We start from the raw sequence: 18200 nt of genomic DNA on the forward strand, positions 1-18200 counted from the left end.
ATGAGAGAGAGAGAGAGAGAGAGAGAGAGAGAGAGAGAGACTACTTGGCCACTGAGTGATTTTTTGTTTACATTTTATGAACCATGCTGAAGAGTAATAAAAATAGTCACGTTGACAGTTCGCTGCCTCCTGACTCATTCATTACCCAGACAACGAACCTTCTACAGCACTATTTTAACTTCATAGAATGACTACAGACCTGTCGCTCTCACATCTGTGGTCATGAAGTCATTTGAGAGACTGGTTTTGGCCTACCGGAAGGACATCACTGGACCCCTGCTGGACCCCCTTCAGTTTGCTAACTGAGCAAACAGGTCTGTGGATGATGCCGTCAATATAGAACTGCATTATATTCTGCATCACCTCGACAGAACTGGGACTTATGCAAGGATCCTATTTGTGTACTTCATTTTAGCCTTCAATACCATCATGCCTGATCTTCTCTCAACCAAACTGACTCAGCTCTCCGTGCCCACCCCAAACTGTCAATGGATCACCAGCATTCTGACAGATAGGCAGCAGCTAGTGAGACTGGGGAAACTCACATCTGGGACCCTCACTTTTAGCACTGGTGCTCCTCAGGGACGCGTACTCTCTCCATTGCTCTTCTCCCTGTATATGAATGACTGCTCTGCAAAAGAACCCACTGTCAAGCTTCTGAAGTTTGCAGATGACACCACGGTCATCGGCCTCATCTGCGATGGTGACGAGTCTGCATACAGACGGGAGGTTGATCAGCTGGCTGTCTGGTGTGACATGCTCAAAACAGTGGAGATGATAGTGGACTTCAGGAGAAATCCCCCCCCCCCCCCACATTCACACACACACACACACACACACACACACACACACCACCATCCTGAACAGCACTGTGGCAGCAGTGGAGTCATTCAGGTTCCTGGGCTCTACTATCTCTCAGGACCTGAAGTGGGAGACCCACATAGACTCCATTGTGATGAAGGCTCAGGAGAGGTTGTACTTCCTTTGTCAGCTGTGTAAGTTACATAGTGCAATAATGTAAATACATATCTCATGTACAAATGTAAATTCAAATTTAATTAAATAACTGTACATACCCCTACCTTGCACATACATTACCACATGCACATGTACATACGCCATTCTGTTATTTGTCTTATCATTTGTATATCTACTGTATTTATACTCTTACCTTTCTCCTATCACCAAAACAAATTGTGTACGTGAGAACACTTGGCAATGAAGCTCATTCTGATTCTGAAAAAGGTCTATAGCTGTCAACTAAAATATTCTAAACATCTAAACATTCTAAAAGTCTATATTTTTTCAAACTATAATTTTAAATGTGTCGTTAGGGATTTTTTATGGAATCGCATGCAGAAAATGTTCCTTCTCCCCGAAATATTATCACTGAAATAAGTGCCCTGAGATATTTCACTGGTCTCTCTGACAGCACTAGATTGTGTAACAGCTAACAAAAATGTGACCATGGGCCACAGACACATTCTATGATCAGCCAATCAGAACACTTTGATTTGCTTTTTGTCTGTCAATCATTTTTTGCTTTCTCATAGTGTAGTAGTTGAAGTGGAACATTCATGTCATATTCATATTCATAATTCTGAACATGTCATATTCATAACAGTTGTAAGCTGAGGGCGCTATTTTGCTAATTTGCACAAATGTATGTTGTGTTTAACAACTCTGAAAAGTCGCAATGCTGCTCTACTGTTTGGTGATGGTCTCAACGGTATCTTTGAAGGGCGGTGTTTTGAAAAGAGAGGGCATGTCTAATGTAATAGCTCAGTCTCATGGAAGTTCCAGAACGGCGCAAACAGTAGCACCTTCAAATTTATTTTTTAAAAGTATAATATTTGTAAGGACTACAATAGATATTACACCTATGACTGAAATTATCTACAAAAAAAAGTTTGAATGGAGTCTCTGTGCGGATTATACAGTGCTGCCTTTTTTTTAATTTTTATTTTCATTTCAAACTATACTTTGGGTAGTCATTCAAAATAATGTGGTGATCATGCTTCTTATTGCTTAACCTTGTCTGGAGGGTATGTGCCAGTATTCTGAGAGTGCAAATGATATGCAAATGACACATTGCTGTTTTAATTAGCAAAGAAGAAGAACATAATATTTCATGCCAGAGGCATCATTAGACATCACAAGCTTCATCAGAATTTGTTCTTTGTTACTTTCATTGCTCATTGCCCATAAGATGCCTAGTATCCTCTAGATATTATATTATTATTAGCCTACTGGTGAGGACAGATGTTAAGATGAGCAAAGTTTGCATGAATTAATTTGGAGGCCTGAAAAGCAGAGAAATCAGACATCATCAAATGTCCCTAAAACAGATTTTGTTCATAATAAATTGAGAAAAATAAAATGTAAGTTGTTTGTCATATTAGAATAACTAGAAAAATTTGAAAAAGCATATGAATCTTAAATTCAAATAATTTGGCAAAGTGATATGGGACTGTAATGCGGTCGAAAAACCTGAAACTACTTTACTGCAGTTATAGAAAATTAATCAGCACATTGTATCATCTGTCAACCAACTAGAATGAAGCATTGACATTCAACAGTGCTGTGGAATAAAATTCTATATTTTCAGTCTTAGCGAGAACTAAGACACAAAGTCACACATAAGGTTAAAGCATATACTGTATATGTCTAAATAATTATATCAATTATTATTATTATTATTATTTATTAATTTTATTTTATTTTTTCTGAGGAATATAAGATGCCTATCTACTTAGTTTGAGCACAATGTGGGACAGATGATATAAGGAAAAGAGATGGATGTAAACAAATGCTGCAGCCCCAGGCTATAGAAAGAGCAAGTCATTAGAACATCCATACACTGTTTCAAGCAACAAGATTTGGTTCACTGTTCAAATCTTTTCTACTACAAATCTCCACTTTCACTTTCAGGATGTGAAAGTGGAGATTTATAGTAAAAAAGGACTTAAATATTGATCTGTTTCTCACCCACACCTATCATATCACTTCTGAAGATATGGATTTAACCACTGGAGTCATATGGATTACTTTTATTCTGCCGTTATGTGATTTTTGGAGCTTGAAAGGTCTGGTCACCATTCACTTGCATTGTAAGGACCTACAGAGCTGAAATATTCTTCTAAGAATCTTCGTTTGTGTTGTGCAGAAGAAAGAAAGTGACACATCTGGGATGGCATGAGGGTGAGTAAATGATGAGAGAATTTCCATTTTAGGGTGAACTATCCCCTTTAAGACAAATGAGTCTTTTGTATCTGTACAGATACCATACAGATAATATAGGTTGTCAACCTCTTCTGACTCTTTTTCCATATTTAAAGAATATATTTAAGAAAAAGAAAGTGACAGAAATACAACATTGTATCATAACTCCCCTTTACATTGCTCAAACAGGGGTAGGGACAATCCATTTTATCTCTGTGAGAGAAAGAGATTAAAAATCAGTAGGGTGAAGTAGAACTAATCTGTTGTCATTTCTAACAGAAGGACTGCCAACATTGGTTTATCATCGCCAGCATAGACAGTGTCAGTTTGAGTAAACACCCATGCATCCCTATATAAACTGGTGAAAACATGATGTTTATGTAGACATAAATATCACAGTTAACATCTATTCTGGTCATTGCCAGTGAGAACAGCTTGTTCTTGACATAAAGTGCCATGTCCGCCTACTCAGGATGGAACTTTATCGACACAAGTGCAAATAATCACAAACTGGAGTGCAACATGAGAGACCCACAAATGAATTAGCATACAGGTGTCAAAATGTTGCAGTGGTGTTGTTCAGTTTGGGTAGACCGAGTGCAGTTGTATTAGAGTACAGTTGTAACACTGCGAATATTTCCCTTCTAATGCAAGTTTGTCATTTTCATTTTCACATTCACATTAGTATGTGATCTCTGTGTGGGAAATTTCAAGATCATAGTCTACATTGATTAGAAATTATTAGAGAACTTTTTTAGGGGGCACATTTTTCATTTTCTTACTTCTCTTTCATTGTGAATTAATCATTATTCCTGAATAACCATGAAAGGAAACTTTCCTTGTAGTAATTACTGATTTGTCTACTTCAAATTAACATTTTGTGACATGCTAGGATGCAAGGTCACTGAGAAAATCAGGCAAACATGCAACGTGATCAGAGGTGGACAAATGTAACACTGTTACATCTGTCCCCGCTGCATATGAAACATGGTTGCCAATGCTCCTAATAGAGTTTTTTTTAGCTTTTATTCAGTCAGAAAGCTTAGATAAGACAAATAAATGTATGAATTAATTGGTAGAAAGCCAGCCAGATATACAGTATATTATAAATAGGTGTGTGTGTGTGTCCAGGTATTCCCTACGTTGTGGGGACCAAATGTCCCCACAAGGATAGTAAAACCTGACATTTTTGACGTTGTGGGGACAATCAGTCGGTCCCCACGAGAACAACAGCTTATAAATCATACTAAATTATGTTTTTTTGAAAATGTAAAAATGCAGAAAGTTTTCTGTGAGGGTTAGGTTTAGGGGTAGGGTTATGGTTAGGTTATAGAATATAAAGTTTGTACAGTATAAAAACCATTATGTCTATGGAGAGTCCTCATAAAACATGAAAACCCAACATGTGTGTGTGTGTGTGTTTGTGTGTGTGTGTGTGTGTGTGTGTACAGACGGATAGATAGATAGATAGATAGATAGATAGATAGATAGATAGATAGATAGAAAAAAGAACATTACGGAGTGGAAATGATTTAGAAGATTTTGATTTTGAAGTAGATTTAGTCCAGATATATGATTGTAAATGTGTATTTTTGTTTGTTTGCATGCATATATGTTCATGTCACAGGATGCCTTGTATCAGGGTGAGGAAAACTAAGAGGGTATTTCCAGCTGATGTGTAAGAATTGATACATATGCAAGCATTAGAAATATTTGAAAACAATGTATAACATTTTATTATAAGTATAATGCCTTTTTTAGCTCATTACAAATGAGTGTTACAACTGTCCTGGTGTAGTGTTACAACTGTACCTGGTATGAGGACAGTTGTAACAAATGCCCTCCCTGTCGTCACACATTAATTGTGGAAAAATGGAACAATGTATGCAAGTATTTTCATATTTATTATGTTGGTGGACTACTTTGTTGGTTGGTCTATGATATATTAATAAATCACAACTATGCTGCAATTTAGATAACTTTTTTCCTCCACAAATTATCTTCTGCCACAACAGAGTATATGCTATTGGTTCAAAATCCCAATATCATATTTAGCACATTCTATTAACGTTTCTCATGTTTAAATGTTTCGGGTTTTTGCAAACGTATAAGATATTGAGAAGCTTGGACTTGACAAAGAAATTTAATCATTCAATTTATTAACCATATTAATTAATCAGAATAAAACTGCAAACTCATATTTGAGATGTCTTCTCTGAAATAGGAAATGCATGCAATAATTTGGACATGGCACAATCCTAATAAACCCACCAGCGAATTAAGAAAATGCTGTCTATTGCTGTAGTACGTTTATTGTTCAGCAGATGGCAGTAGACCGTCATAATGAGAACTATAGATTATTGTATACTTGTATTTTTTTCCTCAAGTGTTTGTTTCAGCAGTGAACAGCAATGTAGGCAGCACCACATCATAAGTGTGGTTGTGGTGGTAGAGTAGTCTTTGCACTTAACCTGGTAATCCAAATATTAAACAAACAAAAACTAAGCAAATCAGAACTATGATGTTAACCCCCATCGCTTTCAGCTGCCCCTTGCATTAATATATATAAAAAAGAAAAAATAAGTACATTTAGCAGAGAAGAATCTCTAATCTACTGTAAAGCTAGTTATATCAAAACTATAGAACAAAATAATAATAATAAGACCCTTACTGTTATAATGAAAGTAGTTTTGTACCAAAATTCTGTTACATTACATTTAGCATCCAAAATTGGGAAAGTATTCATAAACTAAACCATTGTCGTCTGATTTTTTTCATATATTAGACAACGTCTTCAGTGTACCAGTATGTACTATACAAAACAAGGTGTTGGGGAAGCTACTTTGAAACTGTAGTTTGACAAGCTACAAGCTATACATAATTTTAAGTAGTTAAGCTACAGTCAAGCTACTCTTTTGAAAAAGTAGTTAGCTACACTACAAGTTACTATCAAAAAAGTAGCTAGCTACATTGAAGCTACTTAATGAGGCAATATATATATATATATATATATATATATATATATATATATATGTTACTATCAAACCAATAATATTAATAACAAAATGTACACTAATGACATTTATTAATTAATGTATTAATTACATGAATTTAATGTGTTTAAATATATTAAATTTATTTAATACATTTAATGAATAGTAACATTAATACAGTTAATAATGGCCATAAAATACAACAGTATAAAATAAAAACAAAAACAAAAAAGATCAGATGCCATTAAAAAATCTTTCTTATACTATACTTCACACTTTTCAGTCCTGCTGTGGCCAGGTGTAGCCTACTTCCCTAAAGATCACATTTTTATGACAAACTCTCCTTGGGCTGGCATTTTTTGTTCTTGTCACATAATATTTATTGTGGATAATATGTCAATAAAGACTCGGGGCTTGTTTCTCCCCTCACCTGGGTTCATGCTCATTGTATTTTCTGACTTTTTTGCCATTGACATGCAAGTGCCAGCTTTACAGGTCACATAAAGAGGTTGCTATACAAATATTTTTGTTCGCTTTGTTCAGGTCCAAAGAAAAGTGGGCGGATGGTCATCCTAGATTGTTGCTTAATAATACATGCCATAAATGATTTCTTTTACCAATCATTTTATTTATTTTACATGAAAATAATAGTTCATTAAATGCTAAGAAATGGAGAAATCAAATTGTTCTGCATGATAGTCATTATTATAATAATATATACTGTATATTTATAAATATTATAATAATAATTCACTCGCTGCCCTCAATAACGCACAGATGATGCGAAGCGAAATAAACATATTTAAAACAGAAACAAAATCCCTCCAAAGGCAATAATAACTTTTTGAATTATTTTATTTAAAATAGTAAAGGTAAATATGCTGTTGTGTGATCTAATAAGAACAAAGTGTCTGAAACATTCTTTGTTTCATAGAAGAATAAAATGGTGTTCTTTCATCATTTTCAGATTTATCTGCCCCTGTATGTCTTGTAAAGGTAAACAAACTGTGGTTGCTCGCTTTACATAACCATCAGACAATCTCTTCTCATCCAAGTGAGCTGTAATAAGTTCTCAGTAGATGGTGGTAATTCACTATTTTTGTTTGTGATCTGCCATTACAAAAGAAGAAGACCATGCTGCTTGATTCTGATCAGCAGACAGAAATATGCTGCCAGATGGTCTGACGTTTTGTCGGTAAAAGTTTGGCTTCTACGCAATAAGGAAGGCTATTAGTTATAATCTGACCAGCATGATGTAGCGTTTGGTCACGCTACACCGCTACTTGCTGGAAAAAGTAGTTTGCTACTGGAAAAGCTACTCTGTTTTAAAAGCAGCTGAGCTACTGTCAAGCTACTGAAGAATGTAGTTAAGTTAGTAGCGTCGCTACATGTAGTTAGCTACTCCCCAACACTGCAAAACAGACCTAATTAAAACAAGAATTCTAAGGTTATAGTAACAGAGTAATAATTTATTTAAATTACTTTTCTGAAATGTATTTAGGGTTATTAAAGATAAGAAAAAGTGAACAGTGAAGCAGTGATCATAATGCCTCATAAGAATGTGTCTTAAATTATTACCTATGTATGTCATCTATAAAAAGTGTATTTTGCCATTAAGTGATCAGAGATCTTAGAAAGATAGCTAGGATGATGTGAAACTCAACCCAGTTCTAAAAGTAACATCTGAGGACTTCTAGGGTGTGAGAAGTTCATCTCACACATTAGATGTATCAGCCTATTTATGTGGTGTCAGCACCGTGTTGGCTTGAAGTATGCCTGTAGTCAGGGTTGGGGAGAAACAGAATACATGTAACAGGATTATGTATTTTACTGTATTCCACTACAGTTACAGTTTAAATCATTGGTAATTAGAATACTGTTACATTCTAAAAGTATTTTGATTACTGAAGAGATTACTTTGCATTTTATTGTCATTTGTTTCATTTGATATTAAATCGTTTCAGATGGAAAACATTTATACATATGAATGATGCGATTCAAAGTGCATTTGAACAGCGGTGAAACACTTTCTTATGATGTGTTACATTCATACGAGCAGACAGAGAAGTAAAATTGAAGTAAGTTTGGAGCAGAAGAAATAGAAATAAACCTTGTGTAAATTGTCAGCTTTATGCTAAGCTAAAATGCTATTTCTAGCCATTTTACATGCACATGTTACCAGGCACGATCATATTTTTTTATCAAGAAAATTCACGTTGGATCATAATTTCTTTTTTTCTAGTAAGACCTTTGATATTAGGGCAAAAATCACATTCTTGATAATAATTTTTGTATTGTTTTCCTGTAAAAATATCTACAAATCCTTAAAACAAGATCAATTTGATTGATCTTGTTTTAGAAACAACACTGCATAAGATATTTAGGTTTTTATAGTCAAAACAAGTGAAAAAATCTACCAGTGCTGAAGAAGTAATCCAAAGTATTTAGAATACGTTACTGACCTTGAGTAATCTAACGGAATACATTACAAATTACATTTTACAGCATGTATTCTGTAATCTGTAGTGGAATACATTTCAAAAGTAACCCTCCCAACCCTGCCTGTAGTTCATGCCAGTCAATATCTTTATGAGCTATCTCACATTCACAAATTAAGAATGCCTTGCTTTGATGCTGAATAAAGTCAACACTCTCCTCACTGATCTCAAAATTTAAATAATTCAAAATGAAATAAACTTTAATTGATCCTTGCAACTATGTTAGATATGTAGGGTTAGATAAAAAAATTATAAAAAAAACTGTTAACCTTTAGCAGAAATTAGCCTACTTTAGTTTGAGGGAATGGGAAACATAATGTAAAGAAATATGAGACACTTATTTAGGCAAAACTGGCAATTACAATTGAAATGTGAATATCTTATTTTACAGGATATGGATTTAATGGAATATTCGGTGTTTAATAAAAGTTAAGCTAAATTGACAGCATTTTTGTCATAATGTTGAATACCACAAAAATTCATTTCAACTTGTCCCTTTTTTTTTTCTTAAAAAAATAACAAATAAACAAGGTTATAGTGAGGCACTTACAATGGTAGTGAATGGGGCCAAATTTGGGCAGAAATGTGAAGCTTATAATTTTATATAAGCAATAAGCACTAACATTAATTCTTTTGTTAAAACTTGTGCATTTTTTGAGCTGTAAAGTTGTTTAAATCATTGTTTACAGTCGTTTTAGGGTTTACGGCATTACATCGTCATGAAAACGAAGTTGTAAAATTGTCTATAACTTTACACAGAAAGGCTAGTAAGCAATTTTATCACACTAAAATCATGTTAACACACATATTGTTTGTCTTGTGGCTATACTTTTGAAACTGAGTATTTTAATGTTTACGGATTGGCCCCATTCACTTCCATTGTGAGTGCCTCACTGGAACCCAGATCCTTTGTTTAAGAAAAGGAGAGACGAGTTCCTAATTATATATATATATATATATATATATATATATATATATATATATATATATATATATATATATAAATTTTTGTGGTAATCAACATTATGCCACAAATGCTGTGGATTGAGCTTAACTTGTAGCCTATTGAACAATCTTGTATTGACTTGTATTGAACACTCAAGTAAAATTTCTCCCTAAGGGTCTCCATATAACTCTATTATAAGAGACTTAACGAGATGCTTTAATTTGATAATCAGTTCTGTACACCTGAGGATTCTGACTCTCTATCTTGAATGAAGGCAGGACAGGTCTGCTGGTGCTATCGCGGGAATTTAAGAGGAGAGCACCAACGTCTTCTAGCCTCTTTTGAACCGGATATAAGTACAGCGGCGGCATCTACTTACCCGAGCGCGCTATTGCTAGGCGACGGGCTTCTGTGTGACCCGATTCGAGCTCCATCAAGGGTCGCCTCGTCATTGTAGCAGCTCTCTCTTCACTCACATCCTCCTCGACAACCCACTCGCCGCTTCTCCCTCTTCCTCCGCATCCCTCCACACAGATTCCAGGTAGTCAGACCTAGAAAATGTCTTGCGCGGGGAATCCGTTGGTGATATTATTCGGAGTCTTGATGCTGCATTCGGGCTCCGCTCAGAACGGTAAGGACTTTTTTTTATTATTATTTATTTTTTATTAATAATGTGTGTGTGTGTTTTTTTTTACTTGGCCTAAGGAATGGTGTGATCACAAATTATGAAGGTTTCCTGTGGGACGAGGCGATTGATAAAGGAATGATGTCTTCATGGTTGCGGCAGGTGCATGTAATTTGCCTCGACTCAGTGCACAGGATAAACTCACCTCTTTGCAAATACTCAGAAGTAAATGGACGCTCATGAGATGTGACAGTGTTTATTTAATATATATATATATATATATATATGTCCTTGTAGATTTAAGCGGCAAAGCGTATCGCAGATCAGTTTTTAAACAGAACTCAACCAGTATAAGGGGCCGTTCACACCGAATACGTTCTTGCACTAAAAAAAAAAAAAAAAAAAAAAAGCGCTATGCGTAACGCATATAAAAGAACGCAGGTGTCTCGAGACGCGCTTTTAAAAGTTGACGTCTTTTTCTTTTTTTTTTTCTTTTTTTTTTTTACCTGAAAGGACGTCTCAACCCACAGCTGGGCGCAGCGCAACGGTCTAAGATGGAAAACGATTGAAAACGAGCGCAGACGGACACAAAAACGCGTTCGGTGTGAACGGCCCTTTAAATTCGACTTCCCATTCCTGCCTACTTAAACATACTCGCAAATGGGTTAGATTTTAATATTTGGCCACTCGTCCCAAAGGGAGCGTCTATTTGTGGCTGTACGCGAGAGGCTGTGATCATTTGTGTTCAGGCTTCTTTTAGAGTCGATTCCCTTTCAAGAGAATCATTTAGATAGAACGATGCAGGAACCGATGAGATGGATCTGCTCCTTGTTGATGAAACCCAACCTGCCTGGTCCAACACAGACCGACTATATCGAGAATTTAGTGCGAACAGAATGAATGATAACGAATCTTTCGTCTTTTGTGTTTGATTTGCATGTGACAATCTAATGCTGAGGCTTATGACTCAGGAATTCATTCCAGCGCTTCAAAACCATTTGGTTTTCGCTTAAAATACGATTTCCAGTGACTTCTAAACTATTTTTGCGCATATGCTCGCTATCCAACTGGCCAAATAGGAAATAATGGTACAGTAGAGTCAGGTACAGTGCCAGCTTTGAGCACCGGTCCTCTGCAGCGACATAAATAGCACCGGTCAATTCTGCTGCATGTTTCTATTTATAGTGCCGATGCAGCAGCGGGATGCATGGTGTTAATGTCCTCCACGTGCGCGCGGACCTGTTAGTCTCAACAGAGGAGCGCCGCGGTGCATTATGACGTCATAGACGCTCTCAGTTAGTGAGCTGTAACACATTAGATCGTCTGACTTTAGTGGAGGCATCCATCTAGGGGCCCTGGAATGCACCTGAGCATTTGCCCATAACCTATAATTAATTACTGCCGTTTAAAGCTACACTAACTTTTGACCCTCTAACTGTTAAAAAATGAAACTGCATGCATCTTGCGGAAGAACATTGTTTTGGTAATGATGCAAGTTGTGCTTCGGCTCTGCTCAGTAGCAGTTTTAACCACAACGCAAACCACGCAATTGTGTAGGGCCCCGGACATCGGTGGGGCCCCCGCCCCTATAGGAAAGCTCCACAAAAAATGCTTGAGGGGTGACATGTTGTTCTGGGTATACGCGTGAATACGCTGTTATCAGCGATCTTAGAGCAGTTCACGTTAGAAGCCGCTGGGGTCGGGACAGGTGAGTTTTTTTAAAGTAGGGTTCTGGTTTGTAATTTATGAAAAAATATATAGACCGTCTGAACTTGTTTTGCGCACGCGCTCTCACTCACAGATACAAGATATGCGCAAATGGATGAGTGGGCTGTTCACACCGAACATGTTTTTGCCTGTGTCTGCTCTGTTTTGCCATTGTTTTCCTGAGTAAACACGTGCTGGACGAACATCCATACTTGCTGCACCACGTCTCGCTGTTTCTTCAGTGTCTCACGGAGGACTGGCACATTTTTAGACACTGTGTGAAGTTAATAAGAGCTTCAGGTTTCAAAAATGCATGTCGAGACACCTGCGTTCTGTATCAGTCGTTGAACTGTGTCTAGATTGTTTTTTTCAGCGCAGGTGTCACAAAAATGTAAGGTTCTGAACAAGTTCAGGTTGCAAAGAGGGGACTGTTACAATGTTTAACATTATTCCAGATTGTTCTGCAACAAGCAAAGTTTCAGCGCTTGATAAACGGCAATGTTTTTTTTCCTTCTAGTGTGCTGAGGAGCCGCCATGCTTTATATGTTTATTGTTACAATACGAACGTTGCCTACGATGCTTACATAAAATACAGCCTCAGTGTCAGAATATAAGCTCCAGGTGAAAGTAAAGTAAGTAAGACAGGAATATATTACTATTGCATACAACAAATCCTTAAAGTAATAATAATAATACTATATCATATTATAATGGAAAACTGGACAACAATAAATAATTGTTGGGTTATAAAATTAATAAATAACAACTGAATTCCAAAATGTTACTGGGTGAAGTAGTAGGTTTTGCACACCCTGTTGAAAATTGTTTTGTATAAATTTATGTAGGTAAATATTGCTTTTTTTATTACTGTATTTTGGAAAAACAGGTAAACATGAATTAATTGTCTTTAACGATTTTTATTTCATTAAACATTTTGAATGTACTTGGCTACAATGGTTGTTAGGATGAGTTTAAAATTATGATTTAAAATACAATTAATGTAATTTAAGCCAAAAATTTCAAAATGGGGCCACAGCTTTGTCGGTTGCTTGGGGCCTCAGAAATCATAAACCCGCCCCTGGCTCTGCTCCTCTGCGTGGATGAATGTAGTTCGAGGCACCGGTGTACACATGGATACAGGACATCTTATCTGAGCGAATGGACAAATAAATAATGAAAGAAAGGAAAAGACGAATATCCGAAAACATGTCAGCTGAGCAGATCTCATGCTGTTGTTTTGACTTATTGGAAATGTTGTTGTTTTGAAATAAATGACGTTACAAAAGTTAGGCAACGTTTATTAACATTAGACATAACGATTGCTAGTCTGATAAGGTCAAACATTGTAAAGTTTTTATAACTGCAGAATATTCTGGCCAAATAGACCACGATAGTAACTCCTTTATAGATTGTCATTGTTACCAAACAGTGGTCAACATCATTTCAAGACTCACATGTCCTTGATTTATTTATATAAATTATTGCTGTTATAAAGAAAAATACAAACATGTGCTAGCAAGTGAAAAGTTCTGCACCGATTACAATATAATTACTGTATTTCACACAGACGTGTGTGTGTGTGTGTGTGTGGTTACACAACTATACCTAAACCATACCAATAAAATATCTGTTTTATTCAACTGTTGAGTAAGAAAAAAGCCATCTCTGGGTCGCTTTTAAATCCTTTTAGATCTCGGAGTTGTCACCACCTCTGAAAAGCCAAGCTGATGTTGATTCGGGTTTTATTATGGACTCTGTCGCTTTCCCATTTTGCTTGTAGACTCTGCTCTGTTCGGGGTTTCTTTGTTTTTACAACCGGTGATTCCCCAGAGGTTTGCCATTTTGAATGATCCATGCTCAATTTTTCTCATTAGTTGTGACAACAAATTTTCACCATGCACGCGCTACAGTAGCCAGATCTTATTTTCTCTGTGTATGGATATGACGTCAACACGCACGGGCGAATGACATATGTATGCAATTTTCCGTGAAATCCGTCCCGACAGCTCTAAAATATAAATAATTATTATAGGTTTATCAAAGTGTATTTGGGTAAAGACATGGTTTGGAAGATGGATTTTGTTTTGCACTCTCTCATTAAAAACATTTTGTTATTTTTTGACAAAAAAAAGTAACATTGTGTAGCTTTAACTGACATGTTCTTTATTTTGACAGATTATCACCTCTTGCATCATAAATCTGACCAATTATAACCTCGTACACACATGACCTGTAAATAAATTCAGGTGCAAAAGTAGTTGATTTCTAAATAGCTGGTGGTGAATGCATGACTGAAGGTGACCCATTGATTGGACTAAATTGTGTCCTAATTAGGGATGCACTGATATGATTTGTTTGGGCGATAACCAGTACTGTAGATTTACACATTTATATTTCATCTTAAAAAAAAAAAATTTTTATTTTGCATTTGACCTTTTGAATTTTTTTTTATTTTTATAGTTTTAACAGTGGTATTTGTAACAAGACCATAGTAATCACATAGAAGCATGAATCTTCTTTACTTCCATGGTTAGATGTAACATGATTTTTGTAAAACAAACTATGGCATTTTTGAACTACTCTAAACACATGTAAAAACAATAAATACAAAATATAAATGTATAAGTTGTAACAAAAAATGAATATATTCCCTCACTCCCCTAATGTAGCCTATGACAAATTTAAAAGAGCTGAAGTAATGATATGATAATATGTATTATGAATCTATTTCTGCCTAAAATACAGTTAGTGTTACTATAGTAAATTCAAGGGTGGTCGTGTAGAAATCTGTGCCAAATTCAAATGGTTTCCATGTCTCATGGCGTGCTTCTCACTGGTTCTTGCAGCACTAAAAATGATCAGAGCTGCACGTTTAAGAGCTCGAGACCAGTCTGCGAGTAAAAACGCACCTTCTTTGTGCTCGTGTTGCTCTGTCCATTGAGACTTATCCACCTACAGAGCCATACAGGTGCATTAGTGGAGGTTGTGCCTCTGCCTGTCTATCTGACGCTGCTAAACCAGATACTTCAGCTGTGTCGCTAGACTTCAAAATCAGATGAACCGTGGTACAAATGCATACCAACCTGTGTAATTGAGAAGCAACTGATATACTCCAAGTCTAGATAAATATTTTAATGTAAAGAGGAACTTGATGATAGATTTGATTATTATGAGTGATAAACATCTCCCATTTGTAACCTAATGCCCCTCTCTCTACTAATTTGCTCTCAGCAACCCCTGGCATCCTTTGAACGTCCCCTGGGGGGCAGTACCATTTCGCTGCAGAATTTTGAAGCTGAGCATTGTCGATGTGTCCATACCTTTTAAGAAAATAACTGTTTGAAATTTACAATGCGCCAGGTGTGTCCGGTGTGCGACCCCCTTTAATTTACCCTGCCGCTCACACTTTACCAAAGTTGTGATGAGAAAAATGTTTGACAAGACAAACACTATTTGCAATGTTCAGCCCTATTTGTATCTGAAAAAAATCCAGATATATTTCGAATTGGAAAATTGTTCAGATTATCGATGCATGAAAAGGGCATCGATCCCAGGCCTAATGGATATCATATTGATATCTCATAAGTCAAAGTCTGCTGGTTTTAAAGTGTTTTGGATGGTTTTCGTAGTCATGTATCCTATAGGTAAGTGCCGTTTTCACAGCTGTCCCAACCATTTATGGCAATTTTTCTGCATTAATGTGAGAATGAGACAGAATAAAAATATTACATGTTCTTTCAAAGTGCCAACCCTTCTACATACTATGGCATTTTACAAAGTGTGTTACTAATTTCTTATAAATAAACTTCAGTTTTTCATATCAGCTTTTCATATCAGCATTTTATTGCTTATTACGATATGCAGATGGATTTAATTTGGTCAAAAAATTCTCCCATCCTAAACAAATTGAACAACGTTGCTTATGTGTTTCTTGTAAAGGGCCACGATATCACGAGATCAAAACCGACACCTCTCCTTTCATCTCACTCATGCTTTTTATCTTGCACATGCAAATGGATGAGCACACATACATGGCATACACATTTGATCAGATGGATCATTCTGCCATAGTTGTCTTTGCATGGTTCTGGTTATCAAGAGAAAAACAGGGCTATCTGCCTTCAGGGTAAAAAGGTTTTCGCTTCCATTCTTAGTGTGCAGCTATTTGTGTGGATTCATTAGCATGCAAACCCTGTCCACATATACAGCAACTACAAGTCTATACAGTGGTGTGAAAAAGTGTTTGCCTCCTTCCTGATTTCTTATTTTTTTGCATGTTTGTCACACTTAAATGTTTCAGATCATCAAACAAGTTTAAATATTATTCAAAGATAACACAAGTAAACACAAAATGCAGTTTTTAAATGAAGGTTGTTACTATTAAGGGAAAACAAAATCCAAACCTACATGGCCCTGTGTGAAAAAGTGATTGCCCCCTAAACCTAAGAACTGGTTGGGCCACCCTTAGCAGCAACAACTGCAATCAAGCATTTGCGATAACTTGCAATGAGTCTTTTACAGCGCTGTGGAGGAATTTTGGCCCGCTCATCTTTGCAGAATTGTTGTAATTCAGCCACATTGGAGGGTTTACGAGCATGAACTGCCTTTTTAAGGTCATGCCACAGCATCTCAATAGGATTCAGGTCAGGACTTTGACTAGGCCACTCCAAAGTCTTCATTTTGTTTTTCTTCAGCCATTCAGAGGTGGACTTGCTGGTGTGTTTTGGATCATTGTCCTGCTGCAGAACCCAAGTTCGCTTCATCTTGAGGTCATGAACAGATGGCCGGACATTCTCCTCCAGGATTTTTTGGTAGACAGCAGAATTCATGGTTCCATTTATCACAGCAAGTCTTCCAGGTCCTGAAGCAGAAAAACAGCCCCAGACCATCACACTACCATCACCATATTTTACTGTTGGTATGATGTTCTTTTTCTGAAATGTGGTGTTACTTTTACGCCAGATGTAATGGGACACACACCTTCCAAAAAGTTCAACTTTTGTCTCATCAGTCCACAGAGTATTTTCCCAAAAGTCTTGGGGATCATCAAGATGTTTTCTGGCAAAAATGAGATGAGCCTTAATGTTCTTTTTGCTCAGCAGTGGTTTTCGTCTTGGAACTCTGCCTGCAGGCCATTTTTGCCCAGTCTCTTTCTTATGGTGGAGTCATTATCACTGACCTTAACTGAGGCAAGTGAGGCCTGCAGTTCTTTGGATGTTGTTGTGGGGTCTTTTGTGACCTCTTGGATGAGTCGTCGCTGCGCTCTTGGGGTAATTTTGGTCGGCTGGCCACTCCTGGGAAGGTTCACCACTGTTCCATGTTTTCGCAATTTGTGGATAATGGCTCTCACTGTGGTTCTCTGGAGTCCCAAAGCTTTAGAAATGGCTTTATAACCTTTTCCAGACTGATAGATCTCAATTACTTTCTTTCTCATTTGTTCCTGAATTTCTTTGGATCTCGGCATGATGTCTAGCTTTTGAAGATCTTTTGGTCTACTTCACTTTGTCAGGCAGGTCCTATTTAAGTGATTTCTTGATTGAGAACAGGTGTGGCAGTAATCAGACCTGGGTGTGGCTATAGAAATTGAACTCAGGTGTGATAAACCACAGTTAAGTTATGTTTTAACAGGTGGGGCAAACACTTTTTCACACAGGGCCATGTAGGTTTGGATTTTGTTTTCCCTTAATAGTAACAACCTTCATTTAAAAACTGCATTTTGTGTTTACTTGTGTTATCTTTGAATAATATTTAAACTTGTTTGATGATCTGAAACATTTAAGTGTGACAAACATGCAAAAAAATAAGAAATCAGGAAGGGGGCAAACACTTTTTCACACCACTGTAGCATAGATATGCTTACACTACAAGGGGATATCACACAGTTTTCATACATTTAAACAAATCCCTTTAAAGAGGCTGCTGGAAGCATGTTAACTCAGTTAGTTGTGAAGGTCAGACACTATGTTGGTTTCTTTTCATGCACACAAAGGATCTGGGAAGCTCCTCATTAGTTAGCCTATGTGTTGCCTCCTCAGATTGCTTAGGCCTGGAAAACAAATTTTTAGAGTCTCATCTAAATCAACCTCAGCTACTGACTGTTTAACACATGCAATGCAATAAAATCCCTGGTAACTTGCATCACACTTGTTGAGCATAAAGGTGGTCTAGTTGTAATGATCGCATCTAGTTCTGCTGTATTTCTCTTTGTG

At 36.6% G+C, this 18200-nt stretch overlaps 1 protein-coding gene across 1 annotated transcript in view; it reads left to right on the forward strand.

Moving 5' to 3' along the window:
* Nucleotides 1-9984: 9984 nt before the first annotated feature.
* The window catches only part of LOC127435603 (neuroplastin-like), a 42632-nt gene continuing 34416 nt past the window's right edge, over nucleotides 9985-18200 (forward strand). Inside the window, exon 1 of the mRNA XM_051689188.1 lies at nucleotides 9985-10290. Coding sequence (XP_051545148.1) covers nucleotides 10218-10290 — 73 coding nt within the window. The 5' untranslated portion in view covers nucleotides 9985-10217. The remainder of the gene's footprint in view (nucleotides 10291-18200) is intronic.

This window comes from Myxocyprinus asiaticus, chromosome 46, assembly GCF_019703515.2.
Source record: "Myxocyprinus asiaticus isolate MX2 ecotype Aquarium Trade chromosome 46, UBuf_Myxa_2, whole genome shotgun sequence".
NCBI lineage: Eukaryota > Metazoa > Chordata > Actinopteri > Cypriniformes > Catostomidae > Myxocyprinus > Myxocyprinus asiaticus.